The sequence below is a fragment of the Lepisosteus oculatus genome, chromosome 2, assembly GCF_040954835.1.
Source record: "Lepisosteus oculatus isolate fLepOcu1 chromosome 2, fLepOcu1.hap2, whole genome shotgun sequence".
Taxonomy (NCBI): domain Eukaryota; kingdom Metazoa; phylum Chordata; class Actinopteri; order Semionotiformes; family Lepisosteidae; genus Lepisosteus; species Lepisosteus oculatus.
This window is the reverse complement of record NC_090697.1, coordinates 60,019,154-60,035,760: the sequence shown is the minus strand read 5'-3', so window position 1 is coordinate 60,035,760 and position 16,607 is coordinate 60,019,154. Positions and strand designations below refer to the sequence as shown.

Genomic DNA, 16,607 nt, shown 5'->3' with positions numbered 1-16,607 from the left:
AAAGTGGTTAACTTACACCCAAGGCCAGCAAGTGGGAAATAATAAAAGAAATTATGACATTATACAGGGATACAATGTTTCCAACACTGCTGTTTGAGGTTGACTTCATAAATCTGGCGTCTATGGCAGAATGCCATGGCTTCATTAAAAGAAAAGACACATTTTTTACACAGCTAATTGACTCAGAAGTCAAATGGTACCACATGATCTAGCTGGCTGAAACACAAATGGAGCTTTGGGACACCAGGAGTATGTCGTGCATCAAGTTGCAGCTCATGTTAAAAAACAATCTAAGCCCTTCTGTGTGTCATATAAATGATTGTGCCCTGATTTGAGGATGGTTTAGATTCTCTGCACCTGATGTCCTGGTTTGAACTGAGCAACAGATTGTAATATTTACCAGGATATTTTAGCAAAAACTTTGTTCCTTCTGTGATAAGGCTCAACCTTGGTTACAACTGGACAGCATCAAACTCAATTATCATTTAAAAAAGCTTAGGAAGACTTATTCGTTTTTGGTTTTCACAGTCATGCAACCTTATCCCTGAGTTATTTTTAAAACTCCTTGGTCTTCTTGGCTACATTTTTGCTTGACATTCCCTACCTGACTGAAGGCCTTTACAGAAACGTATTTTTCATATGAGACACTATTATTACACATTGACTAAAATGAATTGGGTGCTTGTTATTTGTGCATCTAAATTAAGTGACAGTGTAGGTTTGCCACAGAAAAAGGGTTCGAACACTGAAATAATTAATCTTGTCTTTTTTCTTTCATATTTTCTATTTACTTCTTTTTGTTTTTGTGATTGAAGGTGTAGAGTAGGTTGGTATATAGCAAATAGTACTTGCTTATTCAGGGTGTCATGATTACAAGCATTAAAGAAACAAAATGTAGAACTGTGCAAGCATCTTAATACTTCTGTAACACACTACATGTTTGTCATGTTGGATGTCGGAAAGGACGAACCGTAGAATGACCTTATGCGTAGCAGGGAGACGGGGTTAGCCAGTTGTCAATTCTTCAGGGAATGCTGTATAGAAATCTAAGCCCTCAGGTAGCGGACGTGGGGCGACCTGGTGCTAGGCGGGTCTCGGGACATCCGAACAATGCTGAGCGAAGGCAAATGAAAGACCCAGAAATATATAGCCCCAGAGAGAGAGAAACACAGGAAGGACAGCAAAGCACCAGAAACAAGAGACAGGACAGAGAAGGAGTGCCCTCTGGCTGCAGAGGGCATGACAATGTTTGGAGTAGATGAAGTCCAAAGGAGTCAAATGTGTATAAATGTCATCTACCAGATGTTGACCATTTTTTTCATATATTTAATTTGCTGCTTCTATAGTGATGGCTAATGCTCATAATTTATTATCATCTTCAAAAGAGACTTTTTTAATAACTGTATCAGAATCTAGAATAATTGAGATTAATTAGGAAGAGCAGTGGTCCACTGATTACAAATTTGAATTTTTACCCCATACCTGTACTATGCCTGTTTCTATTTTCAACTACATTTTCCATATGCCTACTTCCTGTAATTAGAGAATTAATCTTTTATGAGGAACCTTGCCTTCTGGAAATCTAAATACTCCATATCATATACTCTTAATTAACCATTTATTGTATTTTGATACCCTTGTGTTGTGTGAGGCATCCTAAACACATTTAATTGACTCTGCAGTGAGAAGGACACTAAGCTGCCTCTGAGCCTCTTCTGGATATGGTGAATATTTGAGTTGGTTCAGGCCTGTGATTTTTTACACCACTGAAAAAGAACCAAAGCCATTTTACAGCTTTCTAACAATGGCCAGTGGAAAGAGGATATTAATTAGACAACACTATAAAAACACCCATAAAACAAATTAATGATAAGTTTAATTTAAAAACAATATTCAAATACAATAAGATTATCTTTACATTAGTAGTCATTTTTTAAGAAGTTAGTCCCTTCTGGATAAAATACAAATTTTAATAATTTCAGTTCATTCCACATCAGAGGTCAGTAATTTTACTCCAGGAAATACATACCACATAAACTGAAAAGGGCACATTAATAAATTCAAGGACTGCACTGAAAAACTAGGCTTAATAATATTAGTGATTTCATTTCAAATAATATTTGAAAGTGACCAGTTTAAAGTGAACAAATACAGCACACATTTCCTGGAATTAAAATGTAAATGATCTGTTACACTCATGTCTGAACAATACATGATGGATTTATACCTTGTGAAATGTATTACTCTAATGGCAACACATTAGAACTAAGAACACTATATTATTTTCCTTAGATCAGATTAAATTTATATTGTTTAGATACAAATAGTGGTGTAAAAGTTGTACACTGCTGTGCAAAAGTCAGACATTTTGCGTTGTGAGAGTCAAACCCTTTTTTTCACCGAGCAGAAACAATTGTCACGAGGCTGTAATTTACGAGGACTTGAGATTGCCACTAGATACACATAGATTCAAAACACATAGATCCCTGGGTCCCTATTGAGAACAGGAATGAAACTGATGGGATTTTTTTGTTGTTCTCATGTCTGCAGCCTGCTGGTATTCTTCACACCTTGTGCTCAAGGGCCACAGTAAAGCACTTTTAATCAATCTTTTTAAATCAGTATCTGTTTTTGACATGAGGAAAGGGTTAAATGGGTGTGGTAAGTGAATAATTTGGTAAAATAACAGCTCAAATGAGATGAAAGTCACATGCAAAAAACTTTTGATCCTTGAAAACTGAATTGAGCAACCTTGTTATGAGTTATTTATAGTCTTTTCAAGTAGTAAATCACATTCCCACTTTCCAAAAAATGTTTTCCACACCATAGTACAGATAGAGGCCTCCAGCAGATATTGGCTTCCATTACTGCTGAGTCAGTTGTTCAGTGTGGTACAACGTGTTCAATGGTGTCCACTTTAAAACAAGAGACCGAACATCTTGAAAATAGTGGCATAAATAGATTTTTTTTTTCACCTGCATTTCGTTGTGTTTGGGAAAAAAAAAAGTTCACAGAAAAGAAACATAAAATTGACACTTGATAAGATAAGAGTACACATCCCCTAACTTTCTTGAATAATACAACAAACTTCTGTCCCGTGCTACTACTCTGCTCTTTCTTTCTTATCTACTTGACATACAAATACCTTCTTCTCTCTTTAGGGGTAGAAGGGATAGGAACCATACTATAATCACACTTTATTCATAGTCTTCAGTATCTCAATATAACTTTCTCTCCATGTACCCTATGTTATACTCTGTAATAGTTTAATTTTAGTTTTGTCAAAAGCCATACAGAAGCCACCAGTTTTTGGAAAACTGATGTTGGGAGCCTATAAGCAACATTTACTGTATTGCAGTAAATACAGAACTGTAATACTGTAATAGAACTGTATTGCAGAATTATGAAAATCACTTTTTCATCCTGACAAACACTGCACTAACACATTGGTATTATCAATGAAAAGATACATTGAAAATAACACTCTTACCAGTCTGTTTCCCACAGTAAAATAATACAAAAATTTTATTCATAAGGCCTAGAACTGTATGAAAAAAAGAAGATCATCTTCTAAAATCCACGCAAATACTGTAGCTCTCCCAGCTCACATTAACAGTACTTAGAAACCTGTGCAATGTTTAGTACTCACCACTCACCATCTGAAGCTTAAAAAGTAGTTTATGTTATGCTTTTAGATATTTAACATCATTAAAGTATGCAGTTAGTTCAATGGAAAAATATGATATTTAAAAACAACACACATTTGAAGTGATCCAGGCATTTCTCTTTTGGGAATGGAATAGTTAAACCTGACCCCAGATTCTTGTACGTCATCACCAGCTAATCCTGGAAGGTAATACACAAATTTAAATTCTAATTTAAAAAATGGGCTATGAAAACTGGTCAATGGAGTTGTTACAATTAAAATGAAGTGCGTATTCCAAAAGCCTATTGCTCCTTGATTTTCTTATATTAAATCGCCAGAGTGAGTTGAATTGGTCTCAGTTCTCCTTTTTCCTCAGCCGGAGCTCAACATTTCGCCGTAAGTACGCTGCAGTTAGCAGACTGCAGCACATGAGAAAGGGGAAGGAGGCAGAGGCGACCAGGATCTCTCCACGATCGTACCTCAGCAGAAGATTATCTCGTCGTCCCAGAAAGTCAGTGAAGATGGCCTCCAGTTGGGAGAGGGTGCAGAGTGAGAGGAACAGGTGAAAGATCTGGTGTGCATGGCCCACAATGTCACAGCGACCTGGGAAGAAACGTTCAGGCACAGGGCAAGAAAAGAAGAAAGCAGCTAGGAGGAAGAAGACCATCTGCAAGGCATGGAGGCACACAGCTGGTTCACTCCAGGAGCAGGTTTGGAGCCGGTGAGCAATGGGGCTGATGTCAAGCAGGTATGCCAAGCCTGTGGGGATCAGCTGACAGATCTTCCGCTTAACTGGATAAGGGCGCTGGTAGCGGTACTTGGCATAACAGCAGCCGGCACAGGACAACCAGCCCAGAAGAGCAGCCCCTGGAAGAAAGAGGGGAGCAAAGGTTTCCTGCCAGGCCAGCTCAGAGCTGTAAAAGTAGTGTACCAGGGCACTACCATATTGGTAGACACTGACACCCACATAGTCCATGAAGTAAAGAGAATAGTGTGCAAGCTCAGAGTGGGACTGCAGCAGATGAGCTAAAACACTGCAAACCAAGTAGGTGAGCACTGAGAGAATGTAGAGGTAGAGAGGGAGGGAGGAGACATCCAGTAACAGGCCATTGGACTCAGAGAAGGCCCAGAAGCGCAGGAGCACAGCCAGAGCTGCCAGCAAGTGAGTCCAGACATTGAGGGCTTCGTTGTGCTGCTGGAATAGGCTGAGGAAGTAGAAGCGCCACTCCTGCCCCACTGGACGGTATCCTGAGAGGATGTATGGCTCGCGGAACAGCCTGGGCACATCAAAGTCCTTCACTGTACTAGGCATGGCTGGCAGGCAGCGCTCCAGCAGCTGGGGCAGCCGGCGCAGCTGCTGGGCACTGAGAGAGAGGATGCTGAAGCGCTCTAGGGTGGCACTTGTCATGGCAAAGGAGAGGAATAGGGCTGCCCGGGTGTCCTGTGAAATGAAAAAACAAGAAGGGTAATCAGAAGGCAGGAAAATTTGGAAAAAATGAAATATTACTTAAATTGTCATATAGTGGTATGGTAATTCAAATTACACAAGATATCCGCCTCATTAATGTTTAGTTTTTTTTAGGTTATGTGTGAAGTGTGTTCAGCCTAATACTTTTATATCTTATTTCAATAACAGACACTAGGAAATATTTTTTTTTCAAGTGAAGAGGGCATCAAAATTAAAAAAACATCACCTCACAGTACTCCATTTAATAAGGTAATGGGTTTAATGGGTTTTTGCCCAGCTGTCCCTTAGATTATTTTGTCACCTGAGGCAATGGCCAAAAATCCAGCTGGACAAACATTTTAACTAATATTTAACATGACTGAACAATGCTGTAATGACTGAATGATAATAATGACTGAATCATTATTAGTGGGTCATTATTCTAGGCAACATATGAATGGTACAGAGGAAAACTGGGTGTTAAGGCAGGATAAATTCAGGTATACAGAGGTATTTTCAAAGTGAAAAACAGAATAAATAGCGAGAAGACAGAAGAGGGATAGTCTTTATGCAGACCGGATTACAGAACACTTCTAGCTAGGTGACTTGAGTTCTGAAGACACCAACAAAAGTTCTACATTTTTTGAAGAGGAGAAAATCAAATCCTACTCATCATTAAACATTATGATTATTAGTTTTACACAAGGGACTGTTTTCTTATACTTATTTAAATATTTCCTATTTGTGAAATCCACCAGGCTAACAAAATTAAGTTGTTGTTGTTGTTGTTGTTGTTGTTGTTGTTGTTGATACATTATTAAGGATAAGGAAAATGGTTTCCAGAACTGGATTCAGTCCCATGAAGTCCTGTTTATTTTGTAAATAGTTTTTATATTTGTTCCTTAGTTGCAGGATTGAGTTCTGTTTTGCCTAGTTCTGTAGAAGACAGAGCCCCTATACACTGTCCTTTAAACATCTCTACACAGTAGTGTAGAAAGCATGCGTGTCAGCATTTGTAAATTATTTTAAATAACTTGATCTGGTTTGCTGTCTGGTTCTTTATTTTGTTGCCACGCTGTATCAGAGAACAAAGAAAACACATGTCAATAACTTTTACCACTCAGTATTGCATAAACATTAGAGGTTGGGTAATTGCTAAATTTTATAATTTGCTTGGAAGACAATCTAGTGTCAGGACACAATTCTATTTTATCATTTTAAACTGTGCAATTTAATTTTTCACAACCCCTAGATTATTACAATATTAGACTATTTTTTTATTTAATAAACTGTACCAGTACCACTGCAGCAATCGTACTGCAACTTCTGTTAAGAATGTGGGATAAATCTTTGCAGATACCACTGCAGTCTTCAAATGACAACAATTTGCAGAATTAGTGTTGCAGAATTCTGATCAGCAGTAGTCCAGGATTAATGATTTATAAGGGTCTGTTAACAAAATCGTATAGTGTTCCTCCTACAGCCTTTGGCCCATAAATGCAAGAGGATCTTCTACAGGTTGCTTTCAATTGGTTATGTTTCCCTCTTTTTCCTTAATTACCTACCCCCCCCCCAAAAATTCAATGGACCAGATGATTGGAAATATTGAATACTTTGAAAATAGTGAACAACTTAAGAAATAATTACCCTTATACTTCAGGTCCCAGGTATTTCAGCTTTATTTTAAAGTGGAAGGAATAAAAAATATTCCAATTTAAAACCCTTGCATATGGACTCACTCAGTTTGGCTTCTCCTTCAAGCTTTAACTTTAAACTAATGCAAAAAAGATGTTATGTTGAATTTTTAATATTAATTTTAATCAGAATGAATGAGCAAATTATGTATGTACTCAAACAGCATAATACTAATGGAGGGAGATTGTATTTTCTATAGTATCAGAAATTGAATTACTTACAAGTGAACAGTGAGCATAAGCAGGTGAATCCTAAAAAAAGATCACACCCTGTGTTTTCAGGAGAACAACAGAAAAGTGAGGAATGGAAGGAATCTGCCCATCAAACCAGCCTAACCAGTGGCCAACAGATCACCTAATGCAAAATGTCTCACTCATCATGCCGGTTCAGAATATCAGTATTTGAACAAATATTGCATGATGCCTCAATGACGTACTGTAAGTGACACCCTAGAAACTATTTCTAATTAAAGAACATGAAACACCATTACTCATGTCTCAGTTTCAACTCTTGTTTTTTTTTTAATCTTCGGTGGATTGTGCAAATAAAAAATGTTTTATGAAATGGATAGTGAAGAGAAATTCCAGGCATTGTCATTCACTGTGTACCCAGGAAGTACACATTTACTCTCCGCATCATTTCCATTTTCTAGAAAGGCAAACTCACATACAGTACTTAACATTGTTGGACACATTACTCTCCAGATAAAAAACACAATAAGACACAAAAACACAAAAAGGGCAATAAAGACACAGATAATGGTATTTAATTATTTTCAATGCCTGCCATAACACCCTGGAAGTTTTAAGGAAACTTTTTTGTTAGAGGAACATTAACCATTCTGTTAAATGTATTTATTTAAAACAGTTTATAATAAAAATAAACAACAGGAAAAACAAACAACAGAATTGATATACTGTACTGTATCAGATGCAAAATATCTGCTTATTTTCCTCCTTATCAGATTGGAATTGTGTAACAAACTGGTTGAACTGGTTGTTTTAGTGGTTTCTTAAGTTGTTTGAGGCATATACAGTAAATTAAAAAGAAAAAAAGAGAACCTACTGCACAAAAGGAACTTGAGCAGAGATAAGCACTCTATGTCATCTAAGCAGTACTATGAGCCCAGGGCAGTGAAGGATGATGGATGTGTAGGGTGCTTTCTGGCAAAAGCTGAATGCCAAAACTGTGAAGGCTTTCTGATAAAAAGCTGGAATTTGGCTAAAGTGAAAGACAATTATCCTGTATTACTGCATTTTCCCTATGGGAAGCTTTTGTGGGACAGTGGCAAGAGTACTAAATAAACTACACATGACTAAACACACATAGATCAAGACTTTGTCATTCTTTTTGGTAGAAGCACTTGTCGAAAGCCAGGACTGAATCAAAACTTCAACTTGCTTGAAAATTTCAAATTCTTAATTCAGTGTTTTTTGGTCATTTAGAAGCTTTTTATATCTGGCCAATGGAAAACCTCCTTTACAGTGCCTATAGAAAGTCTACACCCCCTTGGACTTTTTCACATTTTATTATGTTACCAGGATGGAACCATAATGTATTTAACTCAGAATTGCTGCCACTCAACACAAAGTAGTCTATAATGTCAAAGAAAAAAATCCAGACATTTGACTAAATTAAAAATAAAAAAACAGAAAATATTTGAATGCATAAGTATTCACCCCCCAGAGTTAATACTCAGTAAGACCACCTCCGTCCGCAATCACAGCTGTAAGTCTGTTTGGGTAATGTCTCTATCAGCGTTGCCCATCCTTCTTGGCAAAATTGCTCAAGCTCCATCAGGTTGGATGGGGTCTGTTTGTGAGCAGCAATTTTTAAGTCATTCTACACATGCTCAATTGGATTGAGGTCTGGGCTTTGACTTGGTCACTCCAGGACATTAACCGCTTTGGTTTTCAGCCACTCCAGTGTTGCTTTTGCTGTATGTTTCAGGTCATTGTATTCCAAGTCCCAGTGCTCTTGGGGATTGCAACACATTTTCCTTCATCAATTTTCTTTCTATCTTTATGAGTTTTCCAGTCCCTGCTGCAGAGACCCATCCCCAAAGCATGATGCTGTCACCACCATGCTTCACTGTAGAGATGGTGTTCTCAGTGTGATGTGCTGTGTTAGGTTTGCACCAAACAAAGTTCAATTTGGTCTTATCAGACCACAGAATCTTCCTCCAAATTGTTAAATCTCTCACATGCCTTTGGGCAAACTCCAGGCGAGATGCAATATGAGCTTTTTTCAACAAAGGCTTTCTTCTTGCCACTCTTCATACTGTAAATCTTGCTTATACAGAAGTGTGCGTACTATCATTGTCTCATGCACAGTTTCTCCCATCTCTGTCATGGAGGACTGTAACTCCTTTAGAATTGCCATACAGTAGGCCTCTTGGTGGACAGCAGTTCTGTGCAGATTCACAGTTGTTCCACATTTCTCACCTTTTTAATGATGGACTTCACTGTGCTTTGAGGTATATTCAATGCCTTGGAATTTTCTGTATATCCTTGCCCTGACTGGTATTTTTCAATAACATTATCTCAGATGTTCTTGGAAAGTACCTCAGTCTTCATGATGTAGTGTTTCCTTGGAAATGCACTAACAGGTGTATTTATTCTGAAATCATGTGAAACACCTTAACTGCACACAGGTTTTTTTTACTTTGACATTATAGAATACTTTGTGTTGACGAGTTCACTGAGAAAACTATTACCAGGGATTTGGATGTTTGGGTACTATATAGAAGCTTATAGGAAACTAGTACACCCTCTCTGCTATAGCTCAAAATGGTACATCAAACACTCCCAGAGCAGGCTATCAGTCAATAGTTTAACATTTTCATTGCTTACTCTCTGTTTTCTAACATTTCCTCTTTTGGGAAATAATATACAGTTTACTGTAATATGTTCTCTATTACATTAGCATTGTAAATGCAATTTAACATTATAATTCAGTATGCATCAGGATGGTGCAACATTTTTGTGTTTTTCCTCAAAGCAGGTTGATGTGATTATAATGTGGTGAAGATAGTACACACCCTTAAGATTAAATGGCTTAATATATTTAGACATATTTGACAAGTTACTGAATCAAGGGGTGTGCTTATTTTTTCACACAAATATATGGAATGCTGGCTGATGTTTTACTAAATCATGAGAAAGTAGAAATATTGTGTGCTATTTGTCAAATGAGATCAGTTACTATTAGGATATGGTCAGGACTGGGTGAAGGTCTAATATGTCTAAGTGTGCCATAAAATCTTAAGGGGATGTACTATTTCAACACAGAGTTAATATCTTTCATCATATTCGATTTTCTATGATACATTTCACTCGTTACAAATTGAGATTTTACTGTTAAATGAGATCACTCTGCCTTGGGTAAAGGTCTATCAGGGCTGGGCTTATTTATTTAGGCGCCATTAATGAAAAGAACTAGCTGAGTGTTGGACTAGGGCCATTTTCTCTGTAGGGTTGAAAATGCCTGGCTGGTGCTTTCTTGCTGTTTCAAGCTTAGTACTGAAGCCAACATTTAAACTGTTTTCTCAGCTTCAGTTTCTCAAAGGACACTGGGAACATCAATGTGGCAGCTAGTAAGGTCTTCTTCACCTTTCTTGTCATAGAACAAAACTGCCTAATCTCATAAAGGTCCATACAGTAACCATGACATTCTAGAAACAGACCCATGTATGAACCCTGAATACTAAGCAAAATCTCTCCTTTGTTTTAATAGTAACTTGTAAGCTCATTAAATATTTTGCATTTATTTGTAAAAGAGTAGACACAAAAATATTGGAAAATATAGGGTATTATGTCAGTTTTGTCCTACTACTACATATGGATTAACATATTTTATTAGATTTGGTTAAATTCAATATGGCTCTTCCATTTTTAAAAATAAAACTGCCAACATACTTGGATACAGTAGGATTTATGTGCTGTGTATATACAGAGGGCATACTACATAAACAGTGCTTGTTTGGAGATTTACAATTCAAACTACAGAGTGCCCCAATTAGGACAGAATTAATGTCTCTAGAGCCATACTTTGTAGAAAGCATTTGAGAGGATTATATAACCAATAAAACAAGGAATGTGCAAAAAGTTCGACATTTTTGAAGAGGAGAAAATCAATTCCTACTCATCATTAAACATTAAGATGATTTAATCTCTCTCACAACAAAGGAAAAGCTACTTTGAACAGTCAACATCTTATGCACCTCAGCTTTCCTATTGTTATTTGTGAAGTAATCTGTTGTTGTGTTTTCTGTTAGCCTACAATACAGCCTACTAGTTTACAATTTTTATTTTGAATTTAAGTACTTTCGTTTCTAAGAAAAGGCCTCTAAACTATGACAGGATGGAAAAGATAAATCAGTAAAAAACAGTACATGTTATATGTTGTTAAAACATCCTATTGCAATGTAGAGGTAATTCTCATATTTTTTAATAGCATCTGCTTTCATTACAATGTTGAACATGCTTTTCAGCATTTTTGTTTTCAGCAACACACACTTATGTTAAAGAATTGTTTTAATACACATATTTTAGAATATTAGAAAAAAATAAATAAAAAATCTGAGAATTTATATGTTGCTCTATTGCTGAAATAAGTGAGTAAAATAAATATAAGATCCGTGTACAAGATCCATGGTTTTACAGAGCTAGTTTCATAAACACATTGTATTGTACTTTTGAGTTCTACCAGGAAATAAAAGGAAGATCATTTTGTTGTATTTTGTAAGTAATAAAAGAAGTACTGAGTAATAGTGAAAACTAATCCTGTATAGGAAATATAAAAGTTATTTAGGATGTGGTGGTCTACATTTTAATGGCTTTGTACAGAAATAATTCATGTAACTGCAGGAATATACAGATTTTACCCTACGTTTTGTGTAAAATTACAGTATCTTCTCCAAAAAGTGCATTTCAGAGCAATGTCAAATATCCTAAACTTTTCTTCATAAGTATATGTCCAAACATCTTATGTCTTATGTCATAAACATCTTAATGCCACAAGAAAAAAAAATTCCAAAAGTCTTAAGCATTCACAGATACATTTAATTCAAAAATGTAATTGCATAGAACAGATGATTAGCAACAGGAGGAAACATCCTGAAGAATACCATGAATATGACATTTGTGATATTTGTAGGATTTGGAATAATAAAGCACACTGACCACGACAAACATTAATAGAAAAAGCAGTATATTATTTTTAATGCATTTTATAATGCGTTTAGATTTCACACATAAATTGAGGCTATTCAATTTCAGCAGAGGTTTAGGTAAACATTGTAGTTTAAAAGGAACTATATTAAAACATCCAACAAAAAGTAGTTCTGAGGCATTATTGCACTCCAACAAAGTGAAGTCTTACATTACTGACCTCCTATACTGTAACACACTCACAAGTATTTTAATGTTAAAGCTTTATTCCTTATGTAAGGTTAATTGTCAACGATTTAGCTTTTAAAGGGAAACACATGACATAATGTAATTTGTAATTTGTAGTCTACCAAATTACTAACTTCAGGGCACAATTTATTTCTACCACTGTAACCTGTTTAAACGGTTGTTCAAGTTCTGGAACTTTTAAACCAAAAGCAATATAAAACATTAAATATAGAAACAATTCATCGTTTTGCACGCGAGAATACAGTTATAAAAGAGCTTGTGCAGTGCAGCACTTTGTTAAACAGTGCAGAGACTGGCACGACTGAAGAGAAAGATAAAGCACTGGAATAATTTAGACGCGCTGCCATGGCATCGCCATAGCTAGCCTATTTTATTTAACAAAAAGTCTCTCACGTAGCACAAACTTGTTGAGCATATTAATCAAACCCATTTAAAGATATGCAGTGCTCACATTATCAGGAGACTACATGCGATTAGTGTTACTTAATTGTAATAAAGTTAACCTTAATATTTTTGTAAATGAGGACGTTTATATTTTTTCAACCAAATTTAGATTCTACAACTTAATCAGGAAAGTGTTACTAAATATTTCAAGTAGAATTACATTATTAGTTAACTTTACCATATATATTAAGTTTTCTAGGCTTTTAAATCTTGTTTTTTTAATATAGCTGGTTGCCACAGCTAAATACACGAAAGAGTTTGGCTGCTCATCAGTTCTGACCTCATGATAACACGACATTTTCTATGTGAAAACAGTGGTTGTGCTTGTCAACGATGATTCCTTGTGATAAATGACGTATTTTTCTATACAACAAAAGTACGTTCCATTAGCAAAGACGTGTCAGAAAGAAAATCAGATGAGTAATTCTCAATCCACCTGCAAAACATATGTCGAACTGTCTGAAACCGTCTCGCAAACATCATCTTACCTTCGTAAAGTTTCCTCGCCGAACTGACTCGTCCCTGTTTCTAGCAACTTCAGGCACCTGTAACAGCACCGACTTACATCAAAAATTCCAGCGGAGGACAACTTTCTAGGTAGCCGAAGTGCCGGCTTGCTTGCGTAATAACGCCCTCGGCGCTTGCCCCACCTTCTCGTTCTCTATAGTAACAGATACACAATAATGGATTCTGCATCATAACCATAACTCATAACCAACTCTGACCGTCAGGCTCCACATTTCAGCGGGATTTCATTAAGTCATCATCACCTTAAAGCTAGTAGGATAAATGTAACTTTCCGACGTTCCCTATATACTGTACTTTGCTAATTTATAGAAACAGAAGGATTTCTCCGATTGGAAAACTGTAGATTGAAAAATGTTGGTAACCCAGAATTTGTTTCAATATCACTCCCAATCAAGTTATATTCCAGCACAATAATGCACACATTACATGGTAGCAAAATCGTTTGGAAGAAATCCAAGTTCACAAGCAATTTAATATTAAAGTGATTGAAAGCATACAGCATAAGGGTTATAAATAAAACTGTAGTCCATAAAACCAAGCAACCCCAGTAATTATGACCAAAGGGACTTAGAAATAATTCAATGATACAGAGATCCTACAAAAGTTTCCTCCTTTTGTTTTCTTGAATTGGAAATGTAAAAATATTTTCATTTCAGAGAGCTTTCTCCTTTCTCATTTAGAGAATTAAACATATTCTGATATTTGGACAGGCTCCCATTAATATCTACATAACAAGTACCTTAAAGTAAGAAGATTTTAAAATGATTAGATTGTATTCATACCTCTTACTATATAATACAATATTTTCTTTTTAATAATGCTTGGCTGGACTTGTTGCCTCATCTCAAATATCTCAGGAACCTGAAACATTGCATGAATGAAAATAAACTAAGTTACCAGGAATTAAATATAAATATGCAGCAAGGCAAAGGGAACCTGTTATATCTGCCAATTAAGCAGAAGCAGGACAGGTTTGTTCAGCTTTATATTATAGATAAAGCATATTTTTAGGGACAAAGACTTCATAATTGAATTACTGTTTTAGACATAGCATTATACATAAGCTTCAGACACCTGTCTCTTGTGATTAACGTATCTAGAAAATTAACAGTTTTACTTAAATTAGCTGTACTCATGTGTTAGTGATACTTCTTCTATATGTATTTGACCTCCAATCATTAAGAAAACCCAGGAAAGCATTGTGAAGCAGTGGTTAAGGTTCTGCCCTTGTAACTAAAAAGTTGTTACATTGCATGTGAGACACTGCTGTTTTACGACTGAGCAACATATGTCACTTGAATTTAAGTAAAATATCCAGCTACAAAAATGGTTGAAAATGTAAGTCACTTTTGCTAAAGGTGTCAGCCACATACACAAATATAGTCATGCTTGAAAGTTTGTAAACCCATTGCATAATTTGAGATTTTTTGTTTTTTTAACCACAAAATGCATATTTAATCTGAATTTGTCACTTCCTAATTGATAGTGTATAATTATTCACCAATTTGAGTGTTTTGAAAGGAAATGTCCATGTAGCAAAATAATACACACAGTATACAGACATAGGTTTATGGTTCCATTCATCACCCCTCTGCTCTTCTTAGTACCACCATCCACGGTCTCCTCTATATATTGTAATTGTGTTTTATCTTGTGTATTCTTCTTATTTATTGTTGTATTCTCTTATTTATTGTTGTTGTCATCCTGTAAAGCACTTTGAGAAGCCACCTTTAAAGGCACTATTTAAAATTAAGTTTATTATTATTATAAGTGAATCCTTAGTTCTATGACTTACATCAGGTGGGTCAATGACAGAGTGCTAACCAATTAACCACGATAACCAATGAAATTGAAGATCTCAAATGATGTGTTAGGGAGGAGCAAACAAATAATTGCAAGAAAGCAGGTCAGTTACTCTTCCAATGAGTGTAGCATCATGTCTTGAACTAAGGAAATATCAGCAGAACTGTGGAAAAAAAGTAGTGGATGCTCATCAATCTGGACAAGGTTATAAAGCCATTTCAAAAAGATTCGGACTTCATAAATCCACTGTTAGGCAAATAGTATACAACTGGAGGGCAATTAAAACAATGGCAACCCTGCAAAGAGGTGGAAGCCCTCCTTAAATTTCACCCAGGGCCACAAGGAGAATAATAAAAGGTAACTGTCAGCTCTTAAGGTGGCCGAAAAGCTGATCATCACATTTGTGTTCTCTCGAATTAACTGCTGTAATGCTCTACTCGCTGGGGTATCTAAATTTACATTGAACAAACTGCAGTATGTCCAAAATTCAGCAGCCAGAATCCTGACCAGGTCTAGTGCAAGTGATCACATTAATCCTGTCCTGGAGTTTTTGCACTGCCGTCCTGTCAAATTCCATGTGGACTTTAAAATTCTCCTACTCCCCAAATCGCAACCTGCGCTCTTCTAATTCTGCTCTCTTTACTGTCCACCAAGCCCATCTACATCGTATGGGTGATAGGACCTTCTCCTGTTACGCCCCCAAGCTCTGGAACTCTCTCCCCAAGGATATCAGAGAGTCACCTTCTCTAAACTCCTTCAAATCCAGACTCAAAACCTTCTTCTTTAGAAGAGCCTTTACTTAACTGGTTCCATTCTTCACCCCTCTGCTTTTCTTAGTACCACCATCCACGGTCTCCTCTGTATATTGCAATTGTGTTTATGTTGTGTACTCTTTTTATTTATTGATGTTACCATTCTGTAAAGCACTTTGAAAAGCCACCTTTAAAGACGCTATATAAAATAAAGTTTATTATTATTAATCTTGTAGTTATTATCCCTGTGTTAATAAAGGAAAACATTGACACCAGCATGCACAATAAATGTTTGTTAAATGTAAATATTTATCAATTTTTGGCCAGTTTATGTTTTCATGAAACCTGACACGACTAGAACTCTGACTGCTTTGTCAAACCGTTTAGACAACATTAAAACTGAATGCAATGAAACGTTTTACAGAAAACTTGTAATGTTTCTTCTTATCAACTCCACAAACGCGTCCAACTTAGTTGATTTATTAGAAGTATAACCACTCAAAATACTCGGCTCAGGAATCGTGGTATCACTTTTTGACTTAAGTATCGAATAATATAGATTTTATTTATAAATTGTGCAATTTCTAAGCACCAATTGCGGTTTGCGGTGGTTAAAATTCAACAGTACGTTACTGACCTTACCAATTTCTTCCCAATTATTAAATGAGTGAGCCTTCCAACTCCTATTTCCTGGGTAAACATCTTAGTTTGCACATATGCCTTAAACACTTTTTAGGAAAATAGTAAAAATACAGTATTAAGATATCAAGCATTAAGATAACACCAAAGAAATCTTGACCCAATAGGAAAATTCAGTTCTTTGACTTGTATATCTCTGATCTTAACTTTAGAGCTTTGGAACAGGGAGGAGC

General features: G+C 36.1%; 1 protein-coding gene across 1 annotated transcript; it reads right to left on the bottom strand.

Annotated features, from left to right (window-relative positions):
• Window positions 1–1,858: 1,858 nt before the first annotated feature.
• paqr8 (progestin and adipoQ receptor family member VIII) lies at window positions 1,859–13,302 on the bottom strand. The gene is made up of 2 exons (XM_015343828.2): window positions 13,141–13,302; window positions 1,859–5,087 (listed from the first exon to the last, which is right to left on the bottom strand). Exon 2 carries the CDS (start codon window positions 5,052–5,054, stop codon window positions 4,002–4,004), a length of 1,053 nt encoding a protein of 350 aa, XP_015199314.2. The 5' UTR covers window positions 5,055–5,087; window positions 13,141–13,302; the 3' UTR covers window positions 1,859–4,001.
• Window positions 13,303–16,607: the final 3,305 nt, after the last annotated feature.